This window comes from Manihot esculenta, chromosome 4 (assembly GCF_001659605.2).
Source record: "Manihot esculenta cultivar AM560-2 chromosome 4, M.esculenta_v8, whole genome shotgun sequence".
Lineage (NCBI taxonomy): Eukaryota > Viridiplantae > Streptophyta > Magnoliopsida > Malpighiales > Euphorbiaceae > Manihot > Manihot esculenta.
In genome coordinates, this window is record NC_035164.2 from 25701000 (window position 1) to 25717527 (window position 16528).

The window sequence follows — 16528 nt, forward strand, 5'->3', positions numbered from 1 at the left end:
ACCAACTACACACATCTGAAACCGAGACAGCGAGATCATACTGATCCCCTTGAACCATTTAACTGAAAATCAGTTCGGACTGAACTAATAGGATACCGCGAAAATTAAACTATTCAAATCCAAACTCGATTTATATTAGTAATATCCGAATCCGATCTGATTAAAAATTAATTTAAACTATCCGAATCCATCTCAAACACGATTATTATTATCCGAATAAAATTCAAACTCGTTTAATCTTATATATTTTAATTAATAATTTATATAAAAAATATTTTTCATTAATAATTTTTATTTAAAAAATTTAATATTTTTAAAGAATATTTAAATTTAAATTTTTAAATAAAAAAATATAAAAAAATTTATAAATATTATTGTAAAATATATTTTTTATATTAAATTAATTATTTATATAAACGGGTTCGTATTGGGTACCATATATATAAAATCCGAATTCGATCCGAATTTATAACGGATATTATTTTTAAAATTTAAATTAATCTCAAATCCAATTATAACTATCAAAATTCATTTTATTAGGATTCAATTGGATCGGATACCCAAAAATACTCAATCTATTGCATCCCTACAAATTAGTGGCCAAGCGTAAATCCTGCTATGGTAGTTACATATTTAACAGAGAAACACGTGTTTAGTTAAACTTTTTTCCTAATTAATAGTTAGATTCGCTTTCAAATTTTTTTAAAAATACCTATTTACAATCCGCTCTAATTTAAAAAAATTTTTCTTCGATTAATAATATCTTATTTTTTATTTAGACAATACTCCCTCTCTTTCATAATTTTTTTTATTTTTTTATTTTTTAATTATTCTAAACTTATTCTCACTTTTTTTTTTTAAGATTATAATAACATATAAATTAAACATTATAACTATTTAATTTTTTTTATTTTCAAAATACATCTCAAAACATTTCTTTCTTAATAAAAATTAACTTAACGTATTTAAAATAAATATAATTAAAAATTTAATAAAAAAATTATATTTCTTGTGTACAAATATTTATTAAAATGTAAAATATACAAAAATTATAAAACAGAAAATATTATTCTTTCAGTATATATTAATTATATAATTTTTTTATTCAAATAAATTTTAATATATTAACAAATAATTTATAAATATAAAATAAATAAATACAAAAAATTATAATAATTATATTAATTATATGTATATTTGAACAATTTGTTTTAAATTTTTATTTAACAATTATACATATTTTACCAAACAATTAACATATTTCTACTGCAATTAGCCATCCACGGTATTTATCAGTTAAATTAAATAAGTCCTAAAAATAAAAGAAAATAAGTCTAAATCTCCCCTATACTTTTGGACCAAGTACACCCAAATAATAAAACATTTCTATAATTTTTAAATATTAAATACTACTCTGCAGAATTAAAGAAATATGAGAAATAATATACTTTACTACAACATATTTGAATTTATTTGGCCCTTAGTGTGAAAATGTGAGCTTATATGGCCCAAAAATTAAAATTGGACAAACTTAATCTGTGATGAAAAGTACAACGTCAAATTTGAACTTATAATAGAAATAAAGAATAAAATAAATAAATAAAAGATAAAGGGAGGGGAGCAGAAAATCAACGGATTACATGTCACACCTGCATTCACACTTTCGATTAAATGAAGAACAAACTAGGATCAAGGAATAACTACAGAACCGGATTCAGGATCAAATCAAATAATCAGCCTTTGCAGACTCCCAACAGAAACTCAACAATGAAGAAACTTCAAAGAAAAGATTTCATACAGACCCAGACCCGTCAGAAAAGAAGGGACCATGCACTAAAATTACAAAGAATATTAAAGGAGCAAGAAAAGATCAATAAGAAAAAATTTCAACCAAATCATATGAGAATATTCACATCCTAATTTACACTGGGGATTCGAATAACCTGCCTTAGGAACTCCCATGAGATCTGACAGATGAAATGGATTGAGCAGAGACTGAGGCCGTTGGGCTGTTAAGTTCCCTATCTCCATCGATAGCTTTTGGTTTTCCACTTAATCTTTCCATTGCTTCTTGACAAATGTCATTAAACCACTCATCTTCTGGCAGTAAACTGGCATCGAAGTAAAACAATTCAAAATTTCAGTTCCAGAAATGCAACCTATTCTCAAGTCACTTAGCTATGCAAATTGAAGGGAGAACAAATATTAGCTATTATGCAACCACTAAATGTGGGATTCTTTAAAAAACAACAAATTAAATGCGGGATTTAAATACCCACCACTAGGAGTGTAAACGAACCAAACTGTTTGTGAGCTATTTGAGACTCGGCTCAATAAAAGTTCGATCGGGCTCGGCTCGTTTTCTAAACGAGTCGAGCTCGAGCTCACTTTTTAGACTCGTTTAATAAACGAGTCGAGCTTGAACTTAGCAGTATTCGACTCGTTTAGACTCGCGAGCCGACTCGTGAACAGGCTCGTGAATAAGCTCGTGAGCAGGCTCGCGAACAAACTTATTTGTTAACACTAATCTCATATTGAAAGTTAAAGGGATATGGAGAATCGTGACTTCTCTGTAAAAGAACAACCCTTCTACATTTTTTTCATTAGTTTTGGGTTCGAGGCACTTCAATTAAATAAAAAAATTTAATTTAGAAATCTCTCAATAACCTTATAATTTAAATTTGTTTATAATTTAAATAAATTTGAATTATATTGAGCTTGTTTATAATATAATCGAGCTCAAATTCGAGCTTTTTAAATGGAATTTGAATTGGCTCGTTAATGTGATAAACAAGCTTATTACGAATCGAGTTCAAACCGAACTCGAGTTTGATATTTATTTTATGAATCAAGCTCGAGCTTATAAATGAAGCTCGAGCTCCATTTATAAGCTCGAGCTTTTAAATTTATTTTTCTAATCGAGTCTGAACTTATCAAAACTCGGCTCGGCTCGATTTGATTACAGCTCTACCCACCACCATCAAATGAAAAGAAACTAAGGCAGGGAGTAAGATTCTCTCATCTAATTGGATAATATATCTTCCTTTTCTTACATTACCCTAGATTTCATGGAGTAGAGCTAGTTCTACAGCCAAATCCACATCTTTTTATCTGATTGGACCAATATATCTTCTTTTTCTCCACCTCTCATGTTTACTTCTCCCTCTCACAAATTTTCCCAAGGTATCCAACATCTTTTTCCTCCTTGCTTGCCTAAAATCTTTCCCTGTTACCCCACAACTCCACTCCCATTTCTCTCTCTCCTTTTTTTTGTTGCGTCAAGATTCTGATTGTATCATCAGGCTCATTGATAACCATGGAAAGAGGACTTTCATCTCTTAAACATTCCCTAGGTTCAACATTGAACTCGCATCTCCATGTAGTATGTGCGTAAATTCACTATCACTCAACTTTTCAGTTTAAAAATAATATCATCCTTGAACATGAATTTGCAATACTTCTTCTGAGTTTTAGATTTCAAATTAAGTATCATTAAAAATCCTTTATATCAAAATTCAATTGCTTTTTGGCAAAACAATGACATGAAAGTCCATCCAAGAGAAAAACTTACTTAGACTGTGTCTACATGAACCCATTGTGTAAAATTATAGTGAGGCACGCATAAACCCTATGTGTTACACTATGGGTCCATGTAAACTCGGTCTAGACAAAATATGCCCTTTTATAATAATTTAATTTTTCAACTTCTATATATTTATTCTCTCCCTTTTCTCCCCCTTCCAATCTTCACCTTCTTCCCCTCGGTGCATTTGAGAATTTAAGCATGCAGCATATACCACAGTTTAGAGCAAGATATTAATGAGAATGAAATATGACATGGTGATGCAATCATCTGTACAGAAAATTTAAAAAATTGTACGATGTCCTCTCCTTTAGATGTATGTTTTACATCTTTTTCAAAAATATTTTGTTTCACTTTCTTTCCCTATTACAAAAGTAGAGATCTCGTGGGCAGGAGATACTCATTCTGGTTCCTAGTTTTTAGATTTTGTGGTTTCTTTTTGTTCATCCAGCATAAACATTTAGGCTTAGTGAAACTCAACCTTTCTCATGTTTTTTTCCACTTGTATCAGGCAATTTTATCCAAATGTCTAAGGTCATTGAGATTCTATCCAATCTCTAACAATTGTTCACTCCATTTTAACGGGCTGATCTACAACCACTTACAATGATCCAACCCCACCAATATTACCAATATCATCAAAACTTCATTTTCATATCCATCATGCATCAAAACTCTTAGCCATTTGGCAAAATCGGGTGATTTTGTTTGCCCACTCTCTCTCCTCAGCACCGCCATATATCACCCCACAAATATCAAAACGAAATTTTAGAGGTTATACAAGGATATATATTCATCGGTGGTCCTAGACAAATAGAAAAATGGAGGTGAAGATTTACTGGCAAAAATAAAATCAAATTGCCAAAACCTATGACAATTTGGATAAAATTGACAAAAGTTGAGACTAAAATATAAAATAAATAAAAAGACTTGGCTTTTTTAGGGAAACTTGCTACTTAATCCCTCTATTTTAGTAAAAGTAACAACTTAGTCTTCCAATTCTCAAAAATATGTTGATTCCTCCCATTCAGTTCAAGTAAATGTTTTCTGTTAATCAATGTATTCAAAGGGGAGAGAAATTACAGTTGCGGATACTCAATAGTTTAAGGCTTATAACATAGAGGGACTACATAGTTATGTTTTTCCAGTTACAGTTACTAAGGGAACTAAAGAGCAAATGAAACAAAAATATGGACTTACTAAAGTCTTTTCAAAATTGCAGGACAAGTAGTAAATTTCATTAAAATAGAGGTCCTATATAGTGCTTTTTCCCTTTGTATCACTAAAATTGTTGAATCATTGATATTTTTTTTTAAACTATCCGCAGTTTCATAAATTTTAATGTTAGGGACATTTGTAAGTAAGTGATATATTTATTTAATCTATTGGGTTTCATTTAATATTGGTAGGACATAAGATTTTTGCATGTCTAGTGAAGCAATTATGCATAGAACTGATATTGAAAAAGACAAGGATTACTTGATTTATCAGTAAGATTGGATCATGCAAGTGATCTAGTGGGAGTGATGAGCCTTTGTAGAGAAACAAAGCATAAAGCTTTGGGGTTTTTCTAGAAATTACTAATGGAGGAAAATGAAGACAGGAAGGAGAGAGAAAAGAAGGCAAAGGAAGGAACAGGAACAAAATAAATGCATGAAATTTTTTTACAAAATTATTATAAAATAGGATGCGGACTTCCACATCAGCATCTGACCAGAAAATCAATCAGAGTCTAAGGATTTTACTAATATTTAAATCTAAGTCTAAGAGTTCATTTATGCATATAGATTCTTAGGATTTTTATTGTTATTAACAGTCAGATTGAGGGGCAGTCACTGAAATTTATCCCAGAACCCACAATTCTTTATTCTCCTGTACTTCTCATATTGGGCTACTCACATAAACATATAGATATTCACATTTTTTTTTTGCATCTCTGGACATGAAAATTAAGATTTTGCATCAATTCATGATGTCTTCAATAAAAAAACATTAATGGACCAATCTCGAAGTAATCTAACATTAAAACCCTTTTCTCAAAATTGCATAAACCAAACTCTTTTGTTGTGCTGATAAGTGAAATACATGGACCAAAGTTGGGTGGATTTGATGGAATGTGTTGAGGATGGTAGCATGGGGAGAAAGGGGGCAGAAAAATGGAGAAAGAAAACTAATGAAATTTGTTGTTAGGAAAAAGAGTGACATACATGGACCAGCGTTGGGTTGATTGTAATGACTAGTATGATGATGGAGAGAAGCGGAGCAAGAAGATTGGAAAAAAGAAGGTGAAATATTGGTATATTGGTTAAAGTATATAAAAACTGGCAAAAAATGATGATTCCTGAATGTTTCAACTATACCAACACACTCCCATAGCCCCATCAAAACTGCATCATACCAAGGAAACTTCATTTCCTCCCAATCACAATCATAAGTTGAATCAACCATGATTATAATATATATAAAAGTAGAAGGGAGAAGGCGAGGGTGATAGTGAAATTGCCAACAATAACCATGATAACTTAGTATTATTATGATAAAAGACTAATTTTAATTTGATTGGATAATAAAATTAAATTAATCATATATTTTAATAAAATTTAATTAATAATAATAAACATTGGAAGCCTAATAAATTTAGTAGTTTTAACAAGTATAAAAGGCCATGTATTGTAATGCGATTAGGCCATTTACTAGTTCAATCCAATTAAAAGAGCTAATTAGCATTATCTTTAAGAAAAGGGGGGGGGGGGATATTTTGAAATTATCATAATCATTTATTTATTTTTTGAACATATATTTATGATGCAAGAAAAAAAAAACTTAAAACTAACTTAGTGATTAGACACTACTATATAATCATATTCTTAAATATGAAATACTACTACGTACTTAAAATATTATTTGTTTATCAAAAACCAATTTTAAAAATAACTTATATTTCATTATACGTCATTATAAACAAAATCTATTAACTTGAATCACTAAATAAATTAACATTGAAAATATGATGAATAAACATATAAATTAGGTTTGTCGCTCCAAACAATTGTTCAAAAAAGTGTGAAATAATTCTACTATTTATATATTGAAAATAAATTCCCTATATGAATATAATTATATTACTATTCTTTCCAATCAATAATAAGTACTTTAATTAATTATTACTTATAGATTAATACTTGAGCAAATAAAAATTACTCAAAGCGATTAACATAAATTTTGTTCGTTAAGATTAATTTGAACTAAACTCTATTTATTAATCAAATTTAAAAATTTACTCTTTTAATAAAATACATACATAAAACATAATTCTAAAATTATATTAAACTGTTAATATAAAATAGTACATAATAAAAATTAGAGTGAAAAATATTAAAAAAATAAAAATGATTTATATACTTCAGCTGTCCAAATCTTTTGGTATCATTTTTTTCCTATGAAATGTATTTAATATTAATTTATTGTATAAAAATATAAACACATCATAACACTAACAATATGATGCATATATAAATTTTTAAAATTTTCTTTAAATTATATAACGTCTATTTATATAGTACATCTTTTAAATTTGAAAGTATACCTTGGTTGATTATTAGCATAAAGGGATGAAATGTTGAGTTTGACTTTCCAAATCTACTATTAATACAGATTTTTAGTTATTATCTTTAAGGTGGAAACTTTAGTGTGTATTATTTAATTATTTAGGATAATTTGTTCTACATTATGATACTATTTAATTGGTTATTGAAAATTAATATATTTCAACTAAATTTAACATTATAATATCTAATCTAAATGGACTATTATAACTTATAGTAACATAACTTAAAAAATTGAAGAATAGGACATGTACAAAGTTAATATTATTATAAAAATAATAATTATTTTTAAACTCATTTTATTAACATTTATCATAAATTTAAAAAATTAAAATAGAGGCAATTGTATTTTACTAATAAAAAAATCACAAGCACGTCAATATTTTAATTGGTGACTAATGTTATATATTCTATTAGGTTTATTTCATATATTTTATTTATAATATTTTAATTGACTGAAGTAATGTGTCTTATTAATTTTATTTTGCATAATACAGCTTTGTAGTGTAACTTGCGTTCACAAATGTAGCTTAATCGGTGTTTTCTATTATTAAAATAAAATCATTGCGATGCCACTATTATGCCATTGCCAATACAATAATGGCTGTGATGCTTCTTCTTGGCTGTCTTTTGAAAATATAATATTTCAGGATTTCAACTGAGTTTTCTGTAGCATATCTTCATCCATTTGTAAGGACGTGGATGACAATAGATAAAAGTGTATTCAAATCATAACCCAAAAAAGAAACTACTTATTTACCTGTCTGGATCCATTCCTGTAGCAGAAAATGCTGCAACAGCTTTAGAAATGATCTCATTGACAACACGATGCAAATTCCTTGACAAGTATCGTCCTTGGGAAGCAAAGCACATTACGAACTTCATATCCAAATAAAACTGCATGTCAATAAGCAACGCAACATGTTAACAACGCATTGCACCAAAAAATAGAAGAGAGGAAAAGAAGCCAGATTCGCATACCTGTTGAAGACCAAGAGGACCCAAGGGCCTTGGGCCTTCTTCAATATCATCCCAAAAGCTCTGATCTTCTGAGAGCCATAATATAACTGTTTCAGTAAGCCTCATCAACAGCAATGTAGCAAATCTTTCCCTTCCCACAAACATATCTGCTGCTATGCTAGCCATCCGGTTCAGTTTTACAAAAAGTTCCTGCATTATAAAATGACAACAGGAACCACAAGAACCTCAAATAGGTTGTAGCTGATGCAATACAGTGAGACTAGATAGTAAACGTAATTCATTCTCATTAAGTCCAGAAAACAATTAACCATTCAAAAGCATTCACAAGTCACAAGCCTTTTTCTCAGTCAGCACAAGTTTCAGTCTCGTATTTCCACATGCCAGAATATACTAATCGTGGTTCATTCTCTTTAAATTCAGAAAACAGTTAACCATTCAAAAGCACTCACATCGTAAGTCCCAAGCCTTTTCCTCAGTCAGCACAAGTTTCAGTCTCATATTTCCACATGCCAAAATCCAACTTAATGGTGTGCTTAACCAATTTACACTTTCTTTGAATCCAGGTAAGTCCCCAAAAACCGCCTCCAATCAATATGAATCACAGAATTTTCTCAACCAAACACCTTTAACTGATCAGTTCAGAATGGCAATGTGGCAAGGCAGGTTTTAGCATTCCCATTTCCTTCCAATGAGGCATCAGAGAAGAGGAATCCTCATTGGTTTTGAATGATTTATAGATTACTAAAAAATCTTATTTTTAATATATTATAATCAAATACTGTAGGACATATGTTACATTTTTTGCATACTATTCATTAATAATTGAGAAAAGTAAATATATTTTCAGAAAATAATTTTTATATATTTATGTGGGTTAAAAAAATTATTAAGATGTAATTTTTTGAAATTTGGCAGAGTTAGCATGGAGTAGGTATTTCCCATTGCATATGAATGGGGACGCAGTTTTCTTACTAGAATCTGGGAAGGGTCAAATTACCATCAATAACTATAAAGTCACCTAAACTGGTCCACAAAAATGGTTTTTTTCATACAACAATTAGCTATTAATAGAGCTTAACAGTTTTCAGTCTAAACAAAAAAAAAAAAAGAAAAGAAAACAAACTGAACTGGTTCGGTTCAATCGGTTTAGTTTTCAGCTTGATTGGTCCAGTTCAGTTGCTCATTTTTAAAATTTTCGATTCGGTTTGGGTTTTTCATCAGAAAACCAAAGAAAGACCAAACCCACCAAAATAAAAATACTGTGTGGTTTACAATGTGTATGTAAGTAGAGTTTCTCCTATTCCCCAAGGAGAAATTCCCCTAACCGGCCATATCTGCTTCAGGCTTCAGCCTTCAATTCCTATCCTCAGAGATCTTTCTACCCCAAGTCTCTGTAGAGACGTCAACATACTAAATCCTTCCTTTGCTTTTAGCTTCTTCTTCTCATTTTTGCTCAATTTAACCTAACCCTTTCTTGTTTTGGGTCTTCTTGCAACCATCTTATCTTCTCAAAGAAACACCTACATCTGGTCTAGGACTCTCCAAGAAACACCTGCATCTCAGATCTGTGGCTCTTGAAGCAACAATTGTGATTGCAGTATATTGTATTCCCAGATTTCCTTTGCATTGTGCTAAGATTGTTGACAGGTTTTCTATGAGATGTGATTTGTGTTACATTTTTTTATTTGTATTATCATCGTTATTGATTGCTTTGATTAGTTTTGTTAATTTTGTTCATTTGGTATTGGCTACTTCATTGTTACTGAGCATGTTGAGTTTTTCTTTGTTGGGTATATTGGGTCTTTTGAAGTAGTGGATACGGAGGGGGAACGGATGGGAGAGTTAGGGTGTGCTGTTGGTTCTCTATAAACCTAAACAAATGTTGGTTTGGTTCTATTCAGTTATTCCTCATTTGTCAGTTCGGTTCTATTTAAGTTTTAGGGGCATCCGGTTTTCAGTTTTTCTTGTTCGGTTCGATTCAGCTTGGAACTGAACTGATCAAATGCTTGCCCTTATTAAAGTCATCCACCAAATTCTAGTCCCAAAGAGTCCTTGTACTTTAATAAAATATATAAATATAAATCACAATGTTGCATGCCTAGATGTTTGAGGTGTGATCATAGTCGTCAACTCAAGAACCAAATTGAAATCTCATTTTTTGCATTGACAACTGAGAATCGAATCAAACCATAAGATCTAGTGCAAATTCTGAAAAATCAATTGAAATATAATACACACACACTCGAGCTAAATTTCTTATTAATTTTATCAAAAGGTATTAAACATTCAATATGTAAATAATGTGTATATATGAATTTTAATTCTAGTTCATGTGATTTGTATCGCAAATCCTACAATTCTAATAACATCAGGTGTGATACACACATAAACAAAGACAATGTGGTAAACCAAGTGCCAAAATGATCAGTCAATGCATGAAGTCAGGATAACCAAATTGAAAGCAACTGAAAAATTATTCTACTTTCTCTTGCTTCAATAAATTTTTTTTTTTGTATTAATAAAATCAAATTTGTAAGAATTTAGAAACTGAATTAAAAATATCTTCATTCCAAAATTATATTGGATTTGAGTGAAGTAATATACTCCCTCCATTCCACAAAGATAGAAGTATTTGTTTTTTTCACATGGATTAAGAAAATATACTTAATATAGTTAAAAGCAATAAATTTCTACTTTTCTTTACTAATATTCCTCCACTCGTATTACTACATTACTAAATTGCTATTGGAACTAATAAAATTATTTTTTCAACGCATACTAAATATATATTAGGAAGCTAACCAATACATTACTATCTAAAAGAGAAAGTACCTAAAATTTAGGACGAAAGAAAGTAGAAAAACAAGCCTATCTTTGTGGGATGGAAAGAATATTCTAAATAGAATAATGAATGAATAATAATCACAATCAAACAAAATATTTAAATGATTCCTTGTGTTATGAAACTTGTGCATCTTATATTTTGAATTGATATACATCAAACTATAACGAAAAAAAAAATATCATGACCAAGATAGTAATAAATACAACATGCAATCCATCTTAAACACCCTTCTCACTTGCCAAAAGAAAAAGATTTACCTGGAATATTGGAGATGGAAACCATTCCACTTCATCTGCATTTCCATCCATGTTTATGTACATTTCTGCTGTAAGATGACTGTCACCATCTTCTGTAAAAATGAGATCAAGTGCATGTTGTCGACAGAAAGTATCTTTTAATCTATCAACCGAACTCACAAGCCGCTTCCTCCATTCTCGCTGCTCTGGATGGCGATTTTGCCTATCTGAAGGTCTTCTGCGGGGATCATCCTTGTAATTAGATTGTTGCACAGGAGAAAGCTTCATGGCTGCTCGTGGAAGTAGTTCATCAGCCAATAACGATGCATTGGCTAACAATGCAATCTGTTGGGCTTCAGTTTCGGCCATCCGCACAATTTTATTGCCTGAACCCTCAAAATTTGCTTCTTCTTCTATTGAGCCTGGTAATGCCTTTATCAGCATGTTCACATATGAATTAAACACTTGAAACAAACCCTCCAGTGATTGACTTCCCAGCTGCATGCTTAGAAGTGGTCCAACATCCTCAAAGAAGTCCTAGAGAGAAAGTGAAACAATATCATAATTGAAAGGATTAAATCATTAACAAACATCCAGTCAAAAAAGAAACATCAAAAAAAAAAAACCAGCAATTCCAGTTAGCATGAAGAACATGTGCACCAATGGTCAAGTAAAGCAATAATAATTTAAAAGCAATTTAGAAATAAGTTAAAGCAATAATAATTCAAAAGCAATTTGGAAATAAGTTGGGGAAACAGCTCCACTAAATTGAAAGATTAAATTCACGTGAATAATCCAGCAGTTTGCATATAGGGAGAAATTACGACATGACAACGAGGATGATAACAATAGTAACAATAATAATAAATACATGACATGATAGAGCAAGAGCTTTCAAATGCAATTATATACTGTATTACCATAAAATTGCTGAGTTGGCATGATTAAGTTTATTATAGTGAAGGTGCAAATGTACAATAAAGCACAACTAACAATACGGGAGGCGAGGGAGGGAAAAAAATGAAAAGTTCAATTTGTTAGAAATAATGTGAAGTTCAAATTCAATTCATTAGAAATAATGTGGGAAAGATTTTTCACCTGGACCATCAAATTGAACCGATGGGCACTGCTTGTAAGTTTATGATGAAATGCAGCTGTATTACCAAGAGATGCAACAGAAGACCTGCCAGACTGTTTTGGAGGGTAAGTAAGTAGCCAATCATCAGCAGCAGCCAAAGCAGCAGTGCTCTCTTCAATTCGTTTAAGATTTGCATCTAATGCTTGTTCAACACTAGGCCTAAAAAGCTTTAAGAGCACAGGGCAAAGTGCCAAGCCACGAGCTTCCAACAAAGAACAATGACCCAAAGCTATTTGAACACACTCTGCAGCAGCTCTCAAACCTCCAGCAGCAGCTGACGATGTTAATGCATGTCTTTTAACAAGAACAGCAAAAGCTTCTGTTTGTTTCGTAGCCCACATTACAAGCTCAGAAGTATAAGCTGGTTCCTGGCCAAAAATAGCCAAAGAATCACTAGCAGCTTGAGCTATGGCAGAGAACACTAGCTGTGAAAGTGCAGCAGTATATGCTCCTCCATATGAAGTGCTTGATGGACGAAGACTTTGCATGTTATACTGATATCGCTGGTAATGTGCGTTGAGTAGTAAATTATGAGCACGAGGACCATCCCCCAGCTTTTTAAGAGCTGATATAGCTGCACGAAGTTCACTTCCACGGGTAGAAGGTTGACAAGCAGCTTCAGCAAGTTGATCGGCTAACTTTTGCCGGCGCTCCACAAGAGCTGTCTGCAATGACCCAAGTATATCAGGACTCAATGATTTTGTTTCTTTTGCTTCGGAGACTACATGTTCTCCTTCATCAAGGGCTGCTAAAGCTTCATCTACTCTCCTCTCTGCTAACAGAACATCAAGGAGATCAGGGAATTCAATGGACCACTCCTCCAAGTCCGAAGGCTCCTGATGTTCAGTATTTAGTGAGCCGTTTAAGGTAGAGGCTTCTGAAGCTTGGGTAGATATCGAATCAACATGAACACCCTCAGCTAAACTATGAATTAAAGTAGCCTGAGTAGAAAGCAGATTTCGGATGGATGAAAGCTCCCCCTCTAAATCTGATATCTCTTTCGAAGTGCTTTAAGCAAGAAACAAAGATCTTTCAAATTCCAAAATTACCCATCAACAAGATATTTCAAAGAATTGGAAAAAAAAAAATAAAAAAGAAAAAGGGAGAGGGAGGGACAGAGAGAGAGCTATAGCCTGAAAATCTAGACTGATTCACAGTGGCAATAAGGAGCCATTTGGTTCAATTGTTATGGGGCATGAAGGAAGCAATCTCAAGTTCCAGTATTTGTTGTACACAGGAATCTCACATTTCAAATTATCCCATATTTCAAAAAGTGACACTCATAAGTGAGCTCTTAAAGCATGAAAAGTAGAACCTTGACATGAATGAAAATACCATGTGAAGTGAATAGCAATTAAGATCGAAAAGGCATGTAGTTTTTGGAAATTTTTGTCACTCGCACAGAAAATAATTTTTAATTTGTTCAGAAAAAAAGGTTCAATTATAATGATATAAGAAAATTTTTATTTCAATCAACATTATAATAATTGAGGTGTGATTGTGAATACGATCTTCTCACATTCCAACATTTGGGGCGTTTAAAGTTCCCCTCCTTTAGTTCGGAATCAAATTTTACTAAGAAATGACAATATTCATCTTTCAAAATATTTTTTTTTCTTAACATTATTTGCTCACAAAGGTTTGACAAAAATATATAAGCATAATATTCATGTTATTGAATTACAATATGGCTCCATAATCCATATCCTCAAAACCAAAACACAATGAAAGTGGATGAATACAACAAAATGCAAGTATGCAACGGACAAAAGTATAGTTGCATAGCAAATGTACTTAACAGATATGCAAACTGCAAAGACAATAGTTCACTTTTTAATTTTAGATTAATTTTAAACCAATGTTGCACATTCACAATTAAAATGAGATGGAATTGACTGCCATTGCCAAAATAATTCAATAAGCACTTACCGAATGAAAGCTGAATAATTTGCATACACACTCTTACGCATTTCTTCCGCGGACGCTTTCTTCAGATCCAAAAGATATGAGCACAATTGCGTTATTTCCTGTAACCAGCAGATAAAAGTTTGTCATAATTTGCGATGATTCAATCCCAAGTACAAAGAAAGTTAAAAATAAAAATTATAGGTTCTTAATTCCTAAAAACAAAATTACAGCAAGTTACTATGAAGAATGAAATCAATATGCAACAGAATATATTCACCTTGTCGTTGAGAGAACATTTAGACTGAACATAAGAATTGGCGTCAAACTTATCAGACTTGAAGACGACTAGACCTTCTTCAAGCATCATTCCATTCTCCTTCACCGGCGTTCCTCTGGAGCGACCAGATTTAACTGTAGCCATCGAATTCTTCTTCTAACAACAAAATCAGATCAATTTCTTTGAACTTGTAATTTCTACTTCAACAGAGATCTAATCCCAAGCAGCCCTAGGAGAGTTGGCGAAGAAAAATGATTATCATTCAGAGAGGAGACAACCAAATATACAAAGCAATCAATTAAAATTGAAGACCAGATTAAAAATGGCGTTCTCATACCAACTGCGAGTGGCTTCGCCGCCCACCTGCTGATGGTGGTGTCGCTGAATGGTGGCTGCGAATTCCTTCGCTGTCCACCTGCTGATGCTTCGATTAAAATGGTGGCTGCTGAGAAGTGTTGAAGAAGGGCTGGAGCAGAAGAGACGATGGTGGCTGTCGGCTGTGGTGTGGAGAGTGGGAAAGGAATGTGATGTTTGAGAGAAACAAACTTGAAAACAGCGCCGGTGGAGTTAGATCCGCGATCCCCTTTGCGATTTTCAGTGACAGTCCGTTCGAAAGGGTGGGGATTTAACCGTGAGAGGTAAAATAACCAAAATTTTGAGGGAAAATTTTGTTGACTTGATCAAAGTATTGGGGTTTGTGAAGACGTTGCTCCCGATCTTCCAACGGCTCAAAGCCGTCGACGGTAGCTGGGGTATGGGATGCGTAGAGTCTGCTGACAGAAAGATGGGGCAGCTTCCAGGAAAAATAAGAAGCGATAATATATTTTTACACAGTGATTGGTACAATTCATAGTATAATTATGTCGAATTCCATCCAGAATCTATTTAAAATGAATTTTAATATTTAGTTTCATATAATGTAAAATTCAATCAAATTTTATATATGAGAAAAAACATAAATTTTATTTAATTTAATTTTCAAATTAAAATTATTTTTCTAATATAAAAGAAATCTTATATATAATAAATTTATAATAATTAATCAATAATAACGATAATAATAATAATAATTAATAAAATGAAAACCTACTAATACTATATTGATAAAATTAAAATAAATTAATATAATAGTTCATTTCAATATTTTATTTAATAAATCTAAGAGAATTTTAAAAATTTAAGATAAGTGGTTGGTTGCAGGATCTATTACCTTTATTTAATATTTATAAAATAATATAAAAATTAAAAAGAGGAGTTATTTATTAAAAGAATTTTTAATTATTTATTTTTAATTATTTAATTAATATATTAAATGATAGTTAAAGAAAAAGTTTTGATATGAATATTTTTTTAACCATTTTGTAACATCCTCTAGGTCACACCAGTGAATATTGTACACTTTGAGGGGACAGGGCACTTTCAGCGGCCGAAACTCCCCTCCAAAACTGAAAGTCCACAAGCTCGGGGGCAAGCTTGGGCAGCCGAAGCCACCTCCTCATGGGTTCGGCGGCCGAATGTGCCTTCGGCTGCCGAATCTGAGTTCATCAGCAAGGCAGAAACTTGCTCTGCCTCTCGCCAAATGCACAAAACTCTCCCAATCTCAACCACCTCAATTCCTCAACATGCATACACCCAAGTATATGCTCAAAGGGGTCAAAGTCTACCTAAAAACCCCAACAACACAAAACATAAAACACATATACAAGCTTTTCACAAAAAATATCACAAAACCTCTCTTTTACCCTATTCATGCAACTATTTCCCAAAACATCATAAAACCTTCAGAAAACATAAAAACAAGTTCAGGAGCGTCACTTACCTCTTGAAACCAAGAAAATGAACGATCCTAACATAGAGTTTTGAAGCAACTCTTTCCTCACGGGTTTGTTTCTGGGTCAAGAGATTTACTACCTGTCTTCCCAAAATGCTTCCACTGGGGTCTCTTGGGCATAGGG

At 31.9% G+C, this 16528-nt stretch overlaps 1 protein-coding gene across 1 annotated transcript; it reads right to left on the bottom strand.

The window, feature by feature from the left end:
- Positions 1–1622: 1622 nt before the first annotated feature.
- On the bottom strand, positions 1623–15397 carry LOC110613301 (exocyst complex component EXO84B). Its single transcript, XM_021754356.2, has 8 exons — positions 14911–15397; positions 14574–14802; positions 14318–14415; positions 12349–13396; positions 11272–11787; positions 8170–8358; positions 7949–8085; positions 1623–2111 (listed from the first exon to the last, which is right to left on the bottom strand). The coding sequence occupies exons 2-8, from the start codon at positions 14715–14717 to the stop codon at positions 1949–1951; spliced, it is 2295 nt and encodes a 764-aa protein (XP_021610048.1). The 5' UTR covers positions 14718–14802; positions 14911–15397; the 3' UTR covers positions 1623–1948.
- Between the last annotated feature and the right edge of the window lie 1131 nt (positions 15398–16528).

Excerpts from the sequence above, each read along its gene's own strand:
- LOC110613301 (XM_021754356.2), bottom strand. The coding sequence starts at position 14,717 with ATGGCTACAGTTAAATCTGGTCGCTCCAGAGGAACGCCGGTGAAGGAG. Across the intron at positions 14,416-14,573 it reads AATGTTCTCTCAACGACAAG|GAAATAACGCAATTGTGCTC; the intron begins GTGAATATATTC and ends TGCTGGTTACAG. Across the intron at positions 8,359-11,271 it reads TTCCATCTCCAATATTCCAG|GAACTTTTTGTAAAACTGAA; the intron begins GTAAATCTTTTT and ends TTTATAATGCAG.